Source organism: Apodemus sylvaticus, chromosome 19 (assembly GCF_947179515.1).
Source record: "Apodemus sylvaticus chromosome 19, mApoSyl1.1, whole genome shotgun sequence".
Taxonomy (NCBI): Eukaryota; Metazoa; Chordata; class Mammalia; order Rodentia; family Muridae; genus Apodemus; species Apodemus sylvaticus.
In genome coordinates, this window is record NC_067490.1 from 24,832,588 (window position 1) to 24,847,192 (window position 14,605).

The window sequence follows — 14,605 nt, forward strand, 5'->3', positions numbered from 1 at the left end:
TTCTTCCCATCAATTTAGTGGCTGAGAAGGAAGCCACCCATCCCTGTTGGCTGTCAAGTCATGTATATATATAGTCATGCATATATATATATATAATCTCCCTAGACAAGTGGCCAGTCTCTGTCGTGCTGATTGTCTCTGTCCATCTTTTTCAGCCATATTTTCTAGTAATCTCACATCCAAAAAGGAAAAAACAAAACAAAACTCCCTCAAAATGAAAAGTTGTCAGATTACTTCCCCCCCCCCTTGTCTGTAGTAGTGAGGCATTCCACTACCCTAGGGAGTGGGGCCTGGCCAGGAGATTGACTGGTTGACCCACAGGGGTTACATCATTATAAAGAGAACTGACTCTCATATAGAGTTCCTTTGTAGTGGAAACTAAATTTTCCTGGGAATTATTTCTAGAACTACAAAAGAAATACCAAAACCAAGGCACATTCAGAACGTAAGCCTCGCAGGGTTTCTCATCTGTCCCTGGGTCTGTCCGTGTTAAGTGAGGAATGTAACTACTTCTCTCAGCTTGCTTAAATAAATGCTCATATGATAAGTGTGATATGGGCTTAAGCTATTTAAGAAGGAAAGTATTTGGAGTTATACAGCTCAGCTGGTAGAGCACTTGCCTAGCATTTGCAAGGCCCCCCCGCCCCCCGGGCTTGATTCTAGTATTGCATAGATGGGACACCGTGGCATGAATCTGATCCCAGCACTTGAGAAGTGGAAATAGGAGTCCAAGATCATCCTTGGCTACATAGCATGTTCAAAGCCAGCCTGGGTTCAACACCCCTCCCCCCACCCCCACTGCACAAAAAACCAAATATTACAAAATTTTAAATACCATTGTGTACACTACAACTGAATGTGGAGGGTAGAGGTTAACTTGAAGGAGTTGGCTCTCTCCTTCCACTGCGTAGGTCTTGGGGTTAGAGCTCAGGTTACGAGTTTGGCAATAAGTGCCTATCCACCGAGTAATCTTACCATCCCTACAAAGGATTTTTTACAACTCTGTAGTGATTCTACTATTTTTTTTCATAAGATTTGTTTCTATTATTGATTTTTGAGACAGGTATGTCTCTGTCTAACCCTGACTGTCAGGGAACTTGCTCTGTAGACCAGGGTGGCCTCAGACTCAAGAGATCTGCCTGCCTCTTGCCTTCTGAGCCCTGGGATTAAAGGTATGTGCCACCATTGGCTCAGCATAAATACAAGTATTTTAGTAAGAATACTGGGGGGTGGGGGGGGTAGGGTGGGGGGTGTAGAAATGGCTTGGTAGATAAGTGCACCGGCAGCTCTTCCAGAGGCCCCAGGTTCAATTCCCAGCACCCACCTGGTAGCTTACAGCCATCTATAATTCTATCCCCACAGGATCTCGTGGCCTCCTTTGGAAGTGCAAATGTACATGCAGACTAAACACGCACCCACAGACAGAAGTCATTCACAGCCATGTATTCCCTGTCCACCCAATGTATCAAGGCTTACCCTGCCACTATTATCACAACTATTTTGGAGTTTGGCTTTTGTTTTGTTATTTTATTTTATTTTATTATATTTTATTTTATTTTATATTATTTTATTTACTTATGTGTGCATGGCATATGTACATGCGTGTACAGGTCCCCTTTGAAGGCCAGAAGGAGGCTTTGGGTCCCCTGAATCTGACATTACAGGCGATAAAGCCACCCAGTGAGTATGCTTGGAAAAGAAAAACTCTTCATCCTGTACCAGAGCAAGAGCTCTGAGTGAGTGGCCGAGCTAGCTCTCCAGACCCTGCTTTTTTGTTTTTGGAACAAAGTGTTACTATGTAGACCAGGCTAGCCTCCAACTTATGACTTTGTCGCTTTGCTCTTCCCAAGTTTTTTGGGGGGGGTGGGGTGGATGGGTGGGGGGGTGGGTACTGTTTAGATGTTTGACTCTTTGTCCCCAAGCCGCCTTGAACTCCAGTTCCTTCTATGTTGCTCAGAGTGTGATGGCTGACAGTATCACCTAGGAGACATTAGCTAGGTGAGGTGCATTGAGATAGGAAAGCCCGTCTCAGCTGTGTGGGCAGCAGAAGTTAGCTGAGCACTGTACTTCCTGACTGTCACCTGGGTACTCAAGCTGCCTCAAGCTCTTGCTTTGGGCATGACCTCCTCCACTTGATCGTCTGTGCCCTTGACCTCTGACCCAGTAAACTTTCTCCCCTAAGTTGTTTTCATCAGAGGGTTTTTTATTTTTTTATTTTTTTTTTTATTTTTTTGGTTTTTATTTTGTCACACTCACATGAGTAAACTACCATGCCCCCTTCAGTAACTACCACGCCCCCTCAGTAACTACCATGCCCCCCCCCCTCAGTAACTACCACGCCCTCCCCCCCCCCCCCAGTAACTACCTCAGCGCTGAGTTTTCTAGCATGAGCCAAAGCAGCACCTGGCTATCTTGAAGCTTTTAATTTTTATTTGCTTGATTGTTCATTGAGACAGGATTTCACTATGTAGCTCAGTCTTTCCTGGAACTCATTAGACCAGGCTGGCCTCAAACTCACAGAGATCCTCCTTCATCTGCCATCTGATTAAAGGTGTAAGACACCAGGCCTGGCTATTTCTTTATCTTTTAAAAGAGTCTCCTTTTTGTTGTTGTTGTTGTTGTTGTTGTTGTTTGGATTTGTTTTTTTTTCCCCCCAAGACAGGGTTTCTCTGTATAGCCCTGGCTGTCCTGGAGCTCACTCTGTAGACCAGGCTGGCCACTCTGTAGTCTGCCTGCCTCTGCCTCCCAGAGTGCTGGGATTACAGGCGTGCGCGCAGCCACCACCGCCCGGCAAGTTTCCTCTTTCTTAATTAAGGAAAAAATTATACATATGGATGGCTTTGTTACACATATGTCTGTGTACCACAATGTGTGCCTGGTGCCCAAAGAGGCCACAAGGGGTCATCGTCCCATCCCCTTACGTTTTAAATGTTTGCGAGCTGAGCTGTCCTGTGGGTGCTCGAACCAAAATCAGGCTCTCTGCAAGAGCAGCTAGTACTTTTTTTTTTTTTCCGGATTTTGTTTTTTTTCCGAGACGGGGGTTTCTCTGTGCAGCCCCGGATGCCCTGGAACTCACTCTGTAGACCGCACTGCCTTTGCGCGTGGAGATCTGCCTGCCTCCACCAGCCCCACCCAGCTAGAGCCAGTAATCCATCTATCTTGTTGGTTCTCAACATGACCCTTTGGGGGCAGGGTTGTCAAATGACCCTTTCATAGGGGTTGCCTAAGACTGCCAGGGAAACACAGACACTTACATTATGATTCATAACAGTAGCAAAGTTACAGTTATGAAGTAGCAGCAAAACTCATTTCATGGCTCCGGAGGACAGCACAGCATGAGGAACTGTATCTGAGGTCACGGCATTAGGGAGGTTAAGGGCCACTGCTCTATCCAACTCCATATAGAATTACTTTGCACCACTCGAGAGTGTGTGTGTGTGTCCAAATGTGCATGTCCAGTGTTCATGTGGAAATAAGAGAACTACTTTTAGGGAGCCACATTCTCTCCTTCCACTGTGAGGTAGTCCCCCCTTCTTGTTTCTTCCCCTTCTCTGAGTTCCCAAGCTTCTGACCAATTCCCCCGTCCCTGTCAGCATCATACTGCTGCGGCTTACAGCCTCTCAGAGAGCCTCAGGCTTTTTTTTTTTATGTGGGTTCTGGATATCAAACTCAGATCCTTATTGCCTAGCACACAATTTTAAATGCTTAGCCCTCTTGTTGGCCCAACTTCTTAAGATTTATATATATAGTTTTTTTTTAAATTTTAAGTATGTATGTTATGGTCTGTGGGTATGTGTGTACACGAGTGCAGCTGTTCTCAGAGACCAGAGGCCTCAGATCTATTCTGAGGAAGTTACAGGTATTTGTGAGCTGCCTGACATGGGTACTTGGAATTGAACTCAGGTCCCTCTTGAAAGAGAAGGGAGCTATTTCTTTAGCCCCAAGTTTGGTGTTTTTTTTTTTTTTTTTTAATTGATTGTAATATAGAGTTCTCTCAAGAGGCTTATAATTATTACAGATATTTATGAGAAAGGAAATGGCATTTAAACGTAACTATATTCCGTGGTTCTGATGGTCAGTATCAGGGCCAGATGAGCAGGACATGGTTGGCACCTCATTTGAAGGGAACGTCAGACAAAATTAACACAGAGGAGAGGAGCTGATAAAGAGCACGCGACTCCCAACTGTCAAAGATGTGTGGAGTTCAGAGTGAAGGGGTGAGGTAGGGAGGTAAGGCGCTCGAGGGCAGAGTGCTTGCCTAGTATGTATGAGGCCCTGAGTTCAATCCCTGGGATCACAAAATGAACACCAAACACCAAACCAGCCATCAAATTACCAGTGCAGCTGAGGATGTAGCTTACTGGTAGGGTATATGCTGAAGAAATGTGCTGGGGCGAGACAAGTGTGCCTAGGTGAGGATGTAGCTCAGAGTTACCAGGACAAGGACATTATCAGTATAAAAAGAGAATCGACTTTCCCGTCCAGTGACTTCAAAAAAGAAGTTATACAAGATATAGATGCTGGGGGCTGGAGAGGTGGCGCAGGGGTTAAGAGCACTGACTGCTCTTCCAGAGGTCCTGAGTTCAATTCCCAGCAACCACAGGGTGGCTCACAACCATCTGTAGTGGGATCTGATGATGCCCCTCTTCTGGGGTGTCTGAACATAGACATAAAATAAATCAACAATTAAAAAAAAGATACGGATGCTGATTCCACTAGGGAGCTAAGTTGATTCTGGCTAGCATGTACTAGACACTAGCATGGCATACTAAGTGCTACTGTGTTGCTTTTCACATGTAAACATGGGCTAGGTTTCTGAAAGTTTGCTTTAGATTTGTTAAGGTCTTAGTGCTAGTATAGCAAATAAAAACACAGTGCCTTGAGTGGCATTGTGGGGGCAGGGGGCTGCCTTTGAAAACATTAATTCTGTTCTTGTCATTATCTTTAGGACACAGAGCCTGGTGTCTTCTAATTCAGCCATTTTGGATAGATTTAAAAGAAGACAGAATTTTCTGCAGAACCATGAAGCCATTCAGAAGAGTCAAAATCTTGCATCAAATTCCTTGTTTCAACTCTTCCCAGTTATAAATGTCTAACTTAAATTTTTTTTTTCTTGAGATGTGGTCTTACACTGTAGTTCAGGCTGGCCTGTAACTCAACAGCAATCCCCTGCCTTTGCCTCTGGAGTGCTAGGATTAAAAGAGCGTAAGCCACCATGTCAGGATTAAATTTTTAACTGATTTTGGAGAACTCTTTTGAAAACTGGATATGAGGGTGTCCTTGGAAGCCGTACATATATGCTATTATTAACCTCATCGTGTTATATTCTAATTACTCTTTCCCTTTTACCATTTTAAAGCAATTTCTAATGCCTTTTGCTAGAAACTTGTAATTTCCAATTTAAAAAACAAAAAACAAAACAACAAACCAAACAAAACAAAAAAACCATGAGAGCTGGAGAGATGGCTCAGTGCCTGTCCTTCCAAAGGTCCCAAGTTCAATCCCAAGCAACCATGTGACTTTCAACCATCAATAATGGGATCTGATGCCCTTTCTTCTGGGTAGATAGAACACCCATGTACATAAAATAAAAAAAAATATTAACGCACACACGCACACACAAAAAACATGAAATTGTTGCTCCTTTTCTAATTGTCACTAACTTTAATTTCCCTTGATCAGTTTCTCCAATGCACATAAATGCTGATTTCCTACCCACCAGATAGTCTCATTAACCACAGGAATGTGGAGTTCTCAAGTTAAGGCTTCCTCACAAAACCCAGAGAACAAGCAAGCATGTGTTTTAAGGGCTGGATAGATACTTGGAAATTAAAGGATTGTCAGAATGAATTGCTAGGCTGTGTTTCCAAAAGAACCCTCCCTTGGGTGGTCGGAGTCCAGCATCTTTTTCAACCAACCCTGGGCATAAATAAATGGCTCCAAATTGGGTTGACCAAGGATGTCCGGAACTCCAGTGGTCGTAAACTTGTGGTTCCTCCTTGCATCCAAGTTCTCTACAGTAGCACAGGGACCTTGGGTGCAGTGACTATAAACAGCCGCCATCTTGGAAATGTCTGGAGCCTGTTGCTTGTAATGTGTTGCAGCATTCAAGACAGTTCTCTGTGAAACGGCTAGCTATTTTCAGTAACCAGTTCTCTTAACTCTTGGCCCAGCCCTCCTCCCAGTTTCCAGCCTAGCAGCCCCTTCAAAGGTTTCCTCCCAACCCTTCCTCCCTCAGTTCCCCAACTGTCTGCTTAAACTGTCCTTTCTCCCAGTTTCCCCAATCCTAGAAGCTCCAAACTGTAACGACTGTTCTAACCTGTCTGCTCAGTATAGTTTCTCCAGGCTCAACTGTCTCCTAACGGTATCTTCTACACCAATTGCCTTGTCTCACTCTGCTAACCCAATTCACTTCTTCAGCCTCTGCTGGCTTTTTATAACCTATCCTGGTTCCAGAAATCCAAGAGGCAACCAACACTGAAGTCCATAGGGTCAAGAAGTTCTAACAGCTAAGCATTCTTAAAGGGCCAGCTGTCTAGCAACCTGTGATCCTTTTTTATTTTTTAAAGGACCAAGCACAAAAATAAATAAATCACACTACAATTCTCTGGTGACTATTAATACTTTTGATTTCATGCTGTCCCAAGACTAAGGTCTAGGCAGCTATGTTGTGGTCTGTACACCCTTGGGAAGCCACAGAACACAGTGGCTAGCTTATCACGTTCATTCAAATCAAGTTGCAGAATAAGGAGCGGATGGATGAGCCGGTGGCTGAGCCCGTGGCTCCCAATCCCTTAGCCGCATCTCAGATGAATTTGAAGGCATGGTAGCTGAGAAGGCACTCATCCCTGATGGCTGTGGAGTCTATATATATATAATCTCCCTGGACAAGTGGCCAGCTTCTGTTGTGCTGATTCTCCTACCCTGTCCATCTTTTTCAGCCATATTTACTAACAATCTCACATCCAAAAAGGAAAAAAAACAAAACTCCCTCAGTGAAAAGTTGGCAGATGTCTGTTTTTTTCCTTGTCTGTAGTAGCAAGGCATTCTGTATAATTTGTAGAGAACCTGGCACACATTCAAAGATTCTAGTGTTTAAAAGGCATTATACAAAAAAAAAAAAAAAAAAAAAGTGCTGCCAAACTGGGCATGTGTGTGTGTGTGTGTGTGTGTGTGTGTGTGTGTGTGTGTGTCTCGGGGACTGTGGTGAAGGGAAAACACGGTGAAAATGAATTTTTTTAAAAAGGCCATTTGCTCAAAAACCATTTTTTTTTAAAAAGTCAAACTTGGTTTCTGTTGTGAAAGGTGGTTTATATAGTAGCATCTTTAATAACATTTCCTCATGGGGAGTTTGTCAATGGAGAATGTAGCAAATATAATATTCCCCAGGGGGTGTTGTGGGGGGGGTGGGGCAAGGAGATATTCAGAAGATATTTTTTAAAATCAGTTAGTCTGTCTCACTGGATTACAGCCAAGTGAACTGAAGAAACTGAAAAATGAAAAGAAATTTGGGGAAGGTGAGGATGTCGCTCAGGTGGAGGTGTGTTTGCCTCACACCCCTGAGGCCCTGGGTTCAGTTCCCGGGCACTGGATGAAATGGGTGTGGCAACACAGGTCTAACTCCCTGGGATGGAGACAGGAGGCCTAGAGTTAGTCGTCCCCGGCTATACCAAGTTTGAGTCCAGCCTGGGTTACATGAGGTCCTGTCTCAACAGGAAGGAAGGAGGGAAGGAGGGAAATTTTATCGAACTGCCAAGGTCTTAAGCTTTGGCTGTGGGCTTTGGTGCTGGTACTGCAACTGTACCTCAATTCTCCAGTTTTCTTGGTGCTTATGACAAATGCCATTGTAAAAAGAAATAGCTTCTTTAAAGCCATTAAGACACACTAAATAGATCTGTACCAAGGAATACTTATGTTAAAACAATTTCCTTTTTTTCCAAAATCTGTTGCCAATGGGTCTGGATGGTGTCCTGTGGTGGTAGGTGAAAGACTTGAAAAATATCAGCTATTTAACAGCCCAGACTCACACCTCATGAACTGTCATTGCATAGTGCATCAAGAAAATTCATCTTGAACACAATTTTAAATGCATCAAGTCTGTCCCCAAGACTGAATGTCATGAAGGCCGATGGAGTCACCTTCTGATTCCAGGTTATTTTTAAAGTGTTGATGTTGGCTTTGTTGGCATCGTTTGTGTTTGGGAGGTAAGATAGCTCAGTTGAGGACAGAGATTGAAAAGGTTTCATGATTTTTGAAATTAAGTGGTTTATAGTATCAAAAATAAGGAGTCAGTGAAATGGCTCAGTGGCTAACGACACTTGCTAATAACCCTGGTGACCTGTTCTCAATCCCTGGCATCTACATAGAGAATCAACTTCCAAACACTGTCCTCTGACCACACACACACACACACCACTAAACACAATTCAAATGTCTCATTTGTTTCTTCTTGTCCTTTTATAGTAACACATCTTTTATAATGATCAGTGGGTTAAGTAAGGCCTCTCTAAGCCTGACAACTTGAGTTCAATCCCAGGACTCATGATAGAAGGGAAGAATTTACTGAGTGTTGTTCTCTGATCTCTACACACGTTAACCACACTAAATTTTTTTTTTTTTTAGAAAAATCAATGAAGTTTTATTTTACTTACATATTAGTGTTTTTGTTACTTATATCTTTATTGGTGATTGTAAACTTAAGACCCGCTTAATGTTTTTAAGACTCTGAATGGGTCCACTGGGTTCTCACATAGATGACCTTTCTTCATGTGCACACTATAGCAGGTGCATATAAACTTCCAACACACATATACACACATTCATAAAAACATTTTGTAGATTTGAAGTGTATGAATGTTTTGCCCACACTCGTTTGTCAGGAGAGGCCTTCAGGTCTGGGACTGGATGGAGCTACAGACTGTTGTGATTTCACCAGCGAAAGTGCTGGAAACTGAACCACAGTCCTCAAGAACACGTACCCTTAACAGTCCAGCCATCTCTCCAGCACAACCCCCCCCCCCCCCCGTATTCTTTTTCAATCAAGTTTGATAGTAATTGACATCACACCAGCTCAATAATAGATTCCCATGCAGGTGTGCTGTTAAACTACATGTATATGTTCATATGTATGTTATTAGGTCACGAACCTATTGCTGAATGTACTTTAGCAAACAAGATATTGAAAATGTCAGCTCTGTTTTGGAAAAGAATGGGAAGAGCCCGTTGCTGTGTTTTTTTTGTTTTGTTTTTTTTTGTTGTTGTTTTTTTTTTTTTGAGAACTTGTCTGAAGCTACAGGAAAACAGGAAATGTGGGTGTTGGCTTCCAGGGGCGAGGAAGGTATAAAACAAGAATGGGGGCACCATGGACAGACTCCAGCCTGTCCTGTGACCTCTCTTTCCTGAAGCCTCACCATCTTCTTCACTGTTTTCCCTGCACGGTACTGGGTGATGGTGCCCTCTTCTGGGATATCTCATGTTGACCCTCATTTCTCCAGCCCAATTCAAAACACAAGTAAAAGGGGTGCTGGGGAGAAAGATGAGTGATTAAAAACTTGCTCTGCTCTTGCAGAGGGCAGCAGTGTGATTTCTGGGGGGATCTGAGGGACTCTTCTCACTGCCACAGCACCCCCCATACCCATGTATACACAATTGAAAATCCATTTTTTTCTTTTAAATACGCACAGCTATTGACTAAAGACACGGTGGAACTGGGCATGGTGGTACACAGGCTTAATTCCAACAGAGAAGGCAAAGGCAAGTAGGTAGGGTTTTTAAGGCAAATGCCAGCTACATAGTTCAAGGCCAGCCAGCACTCCTCCATCTTCCCATCAGTGTGAATGCTGCTGGGCCTCAATGCTCTAGTGATGTTGTATTTACTAACCCAACTTTTTCCCTGCTTCTTGTTCCTGCTTGGCTGACAATGGTTTTTAAAAGCGACTGTGGCTATGGTCACATGGTCTCTCATTCTCTATTTGCCTCAGCACCAACCTCTGTCCCCACTGTCTCTCTCTACCAATTTATAACTGCCCCTTTACTTCCATATCATCTGAAATGCTTCATGTTCTTTTGTCATAAAAGTTTCACATTCGCCTTTCAAAGTGCTAGCTGCATCTTAATAGCTCTTTGGCATCTGCTTTCTAATTATGGGCTGAAAAAAAAATTGAACAGTTTTGGAAATAACCAGAGAGGCGGATTTAGATATAGTACCTTGTTTTTGTAGCTTAAAACTCAGAATTTGATAATATAAAGGCAAGGGGATTTTTTAAGAATAGAACCTTTGATAAGAGAATACCAGGAAAAAGAATACGACATCTAACTTTGCTGGGTATTATCAGGAAAATATATTTGGAAAATAGGGTCAGCAAGATAGCTCCACTGGGTAAAGGCTTCTGCCACTGGGCCTGACGAGTTTGATCCCCCAGGACACACACATTGTGGGAAGAGAACTTCTACACACAAAATAATGTAAAACAAGCATAAAACTGGGCAGGGTGGCACATGCCTTTCTTCTCTCCTAGCACTAGGGGGCGCAGAAGCAAGCACAGTTCTTGGAAGCCAGCTTGCTTTCTACATAGTAAGTTCCAGGTCAGCCAGGGCTAGATGGAAAAGCGCTAGCTAAAGTAAAAAATGGAAAAATAAAGTTTTTCCTATTGTATTTGAAACTAGGCGCCATGGTCTATAGTTGCAGGCTCTAGGGATACTGGAGCAGGGAGATCACTTGATCCCATGAGTTGGTTATATTTTCAATCGATGCCCATGATGGTGGTTTATATTGATGGTCAACTGGACAGGATCTAGAATCACCTAAGAGGAAAACCTTTGGGCAGTCTGTGAGGGGGCCTCTGGTTAATTCAAGTGGGAAGACACCCTAACTGCCAGACTAAATGAGAGAGGCTAGGTGAGTATCATTATTCATCTGTTTCTAGTGGATGAAGTGTGACCAGCTGACTCATAAGCCTATTGCCACGACTTGCCTGTCCTGATGGACTCTAGCCTCCAGCTATGAGCCAAAAAGACCCAAAATATAACGCTTAAGTCCCTTTTCAGGAATTTTGTCCCAGCAATGAGAAAAATAAACGATACATTTTCATTCCCCTTGGTTCCAAATCTCACAATCAGACATAAATCTTTTGAGTTTTAAATTAAAATTATAGTTCCTGTTCCCATGTTTCCTAATCAGTTAAGCTGATGGTGATGAGTCCTTCACTCCTTTGGGCAAGTTACTCATCATGTCTAAGTCTCCACTCTCCTCCACCTGGCTAGGTCAGAAAATTCGTGCAAGCCATTGGGACTTAGAAAGGCCACATTTGCTGACACCGGAGGTCATTTGGAAAGCAGTCACTCGAATAATAGAATCTAGTCTTTCCTTTTCAGGTTTGCTGTGAGGTTTGGCATGAGGAAAAAATGCCAAAAATAGGATCCTAAGGAGGTAGCATTTTCCTTCATTTGTGTGACCTTCAACCACAAGATAGCATCTGTTTGCTTTATACCCAAGTGTGTGGTATTCTTCAGCCATCAACTGTTTCTATGCATAGCATATTCCGTTGTAGGGGCAGAGTGTATCGATGCAGAATTGGGTGTAGCCAGGACAAAACGGGATTTAGAGACGCTATTGAGATTTAGATTTGTAAAGATTTAGATGTAGAGACCCATTAACTATTCATCCAATCTGGTGTTAAAGAACTGAATCCATAAAAGCTACACTCAAAGTCATTGATTTTTTGTTTGTTTGTTTGTTTTTGTTTTTTGGTATTTTTCGAGACAGGGTTTCTCTGTGTAGCCCAGGCTGTCCTGGGACTCACACAAATCATTGATGTCAAATCAAATGATGTCCTTATTTGCACAGAAGTCCGGAAGCGATCACAAACTTAATATTGTGATTCCGGTTATTCAAGTCTAATCCTAGAACTCAGGACGTCTAGCCGTAATTTTGTAAGGGCTGTCTTCGAGGCTCAGACTACAAGGCTGCTGCACTAGACATTGAGTAGTTTGCAAGAATGCCCCTGCACCTACATCTCGGTTTGGTGTCATCTTCCCTCAGGAATGAAATAGCTGATCGAATGAATGAAGAGAGCATGATAACCAAGGTTTGAGGGCTCGGATTGTTCAATTGGTAGCAGGCTTGTCTGGTCTGTGAGGTACAGGGGAATCGAACCCAGTCTTTGTGAATATACACGAAGACCAAGAAGTCAATTCGCCGCTGACACTGATTTCTTTTGTATAAGTTTGTAATTCAGAGGCGGTTAATCCTGAACCTTAAGATTAAATGTACTTATTACAAGCAGGTAATCTGCCAGACGCATTGGACTTGCTTTCCTTATCTCGGGTTCCTTTGGATTTTCCCTATTCTGTTTCATAAGAGCGAGTGATCGCCTTGCAACCCTGAGAAATTACAGCTCTGAGAGGTATTCTGCGCCCATCGCGGATTCTGATCAGTTTTCAAGTCTTGCATGCGCTACGGACTTTGGACAGATAAATCCCCTTCTCGGGTGGGCTTTGTTTTCTTCTCGGATACGTGAGAACTAAAATGAAGCCATAACTTAACGCCTGCTTAAGGAGCTAACACCCCCCCCAGGCGGACCCTCTAGCTTCAGACCGACGCTGACTCCGCAGACCCCAGGAAGCCTCAACGTGACTGCCAGGGTACCAGACCGGCGGGAAGCCGTTACAAGATAACGCTCCACCCACTGCGGGGGGCGGGGCGAAGGGCTGCAGTTTCCGGCGGCGAATGGCTGGACGGCGCGTGGCGCTCCCGCCGGCCTCAGCTCGTGCTTGCCCACGAGCCGCTGCGTCGGGCGTCAGCCCCTCTCCCCCACCGCCTGTGAGGGGGCTGCTCGGGCGCTGCGGGGCATGCTGGGAAGGGAGGTGTTCCGAGTGGGGGGAGGGGGACGCTTGGAATTCTTCGTGCAGCGCCGGGGGCGCGAGCGTCCTTCCTGGAGATTGGCCCGTGCTCTGGAGAAGCCTGTCACTTCGGAGTATGGGCGGGCCCATCGGGGACAGCCAGGTTTTCATTGGCTGAAAGGAGGCTGCGACTTTCTGGGAGAGTTTCCTCCCGGAGAATTCGGGCTGCTTTGCTCCCGCCGCGAGGTGCGTGGCCCGGAAGTGACGCACGGTCCTGGCCGGCGGCCGCCCAGCCCCCGCTTCCTTTCACGTTCTCGGTGGCCGTAGGTGGTCGTGGCCACCGCACCCGGCGGGAGGTGGCGGTGGCCAGTAATGCCCGGGAAACTCCTCTGGGGAGACATCATGGAGCTCGAGGCCCCTTTGGAAGAGTCCGAGAGCCAGAGGAAGGAGCGGCAAAAGGTGCGCTGCGGCTGGGCCGCGCCTCCTTCGGGCTGCGCTGGCCTGGGCGGGGAGGGGAGCGGTCTCCGAAGGGGACGAGCTGTCAGGACCGGGCGCGAGCTTCCGAGGGACAGCTTCCCCTCGCCGTGCTCGGCCCTCCGAGGTCCCAGGGACCATCCCCATCGCCGCACTCCCGAGCCTGGAGGAGAACGGACCTAGGCTTCGGCCCGGCTTCCGTGGCACTTGAGCCCGACGTCGGCCTTTGCGCCCGGATCTCTCCCAAGAGATGGGCAGACTTGAGCGCCCATCGCCGTGGAATCCGCTCGTTTTCCCTGTCTTCGGCGGCGAGTGCCTGCATTGGGTTTTCCGGGGCCTTCGAAGAGTTGAGAGAAAGATGATGGCTTTGCCAGTGTGTTGCTTCTCTGTCGCGGTGTCATGTCTGCAGCAGACCTGGGAAAAGGCTATCCTAGGGGGTTACGATCCTCCATGATTGGGTAATAGAGGTTTAAGGAATAGTGTCATCAAAGCCAGGCTTACCAGGGTTTGGCTGTGATGGAGTCCGTGGGGGTTGTATTACGAATAGCTCTTACTGTCAGTGTTTTCGATCCACAGGTATTTATTGAGGCTAATTGTGCCAGACTCTTTGATGAGTACCAAGGAGCTAAAACTAATTAAGTATGCAAAATGGTCCCTGCCCACCAGGAGCCTGTAGTGGAATTTTTAGAGGCTCTACCCCCACCTCCATCCGAGACAAAAAACAAAAAAACCCGAAAAATAGAGGATCTTAAGGTGCTAAGAAAAAACGCACAGGTAAAATTTTTACTGGAGACATTTGACCTGGAGAAAGAAAGAAAGCTGAGGACGATGAAAATGACTGGGAAAGATGACATTTGATAAAATACTTATTCTGTAGAGTGCTAGAGATGAGGGAGCACCTCTAGGACTTAACAACAAGGTCAATTTTAAATTCTAGCCGCCCATCTTCCCTTCTTTTATGCCACCTTCCCAGCGGGGATTGAAGTGGGGCCACTGCTGTGCCTGACAAGTGCCCAGCATTGAGCTCTATTCCCAATGCATCCTTTTTCTGTTTTTGTAGAATGTACTAAATCCGGAATTTATATTTTGAGAGTTCTATTTCTCAGTGCTGAGGTTTAAACTCGACTATAGCCCAAGGCTTATTTATTTATTTTTACCATTTTTAAGCGTATAACTTGATGTCATTAAGTAGAACAGAATTGTGCTGTCATGACCACCGTGATCTCTAGAACCTTTCATCTTCCCAAGCTGAAGCTCTTTGCCCCTTTGAATTCAAGCCTTTGAATTTTAC

The 14,605-nt window shown here is 45.0% G+C and overlaps 2 protein-coding genes across 6 annotated transcripts in view; both read left to right on the plus strand.

Moving 5' to 3' along the window:
• Stox1 (storkhead box 1) overlaps positions 1–6,587 on the plus strand; it is a 59,781-nt gene extending 53,194 nt beyond the window's left edge. For both annotated transcript variants that reach the window (XM_052164638.1, XM_052164639.1), the window contains one exon: positions 4,949–6,587. In XM_052164638.1, coding sequence (XP_052020598.1) covers positions 4,949–5,096 — 148 coding nt within the window. In that variant the 3' untranslated portion in view covers positions 5,097–6,587. The remainder of the gene's footprint in view (positions 1–4,948) is intronic.
• A 6,530-nt stretch (positions 6,588–13,117) lies between these two features.
• Positions 13,118–14,605, plus strand: part of Ddx50 (DExD-box helicase 50) — a 32,180-nt gene continuing 30,692 nt past the window's right edge. For 2 of the 4 annotated variants that reach the window (XM_052164641.1, XM_052164643.1), the window contains exons 1-2: positions 13,218–13,299; positions 13,891–14,088. In XM_052164641.1, the coding sequence (XP_052020601.1) occupies positions 13,963–14,088 (126 nt within the window). In that variant the 5' untranslated portion in view covers positions 13,218–13,299; positions 13,891–13,962. Of the gene's footprint in view, positions 13,300–13,890; positions 14,089–14,605 lie in introns of all 4 variants that reach the window. The other 2 variants (XM_052164642.1, XM_052164645.1) reach the window with 2 other exon arrangements.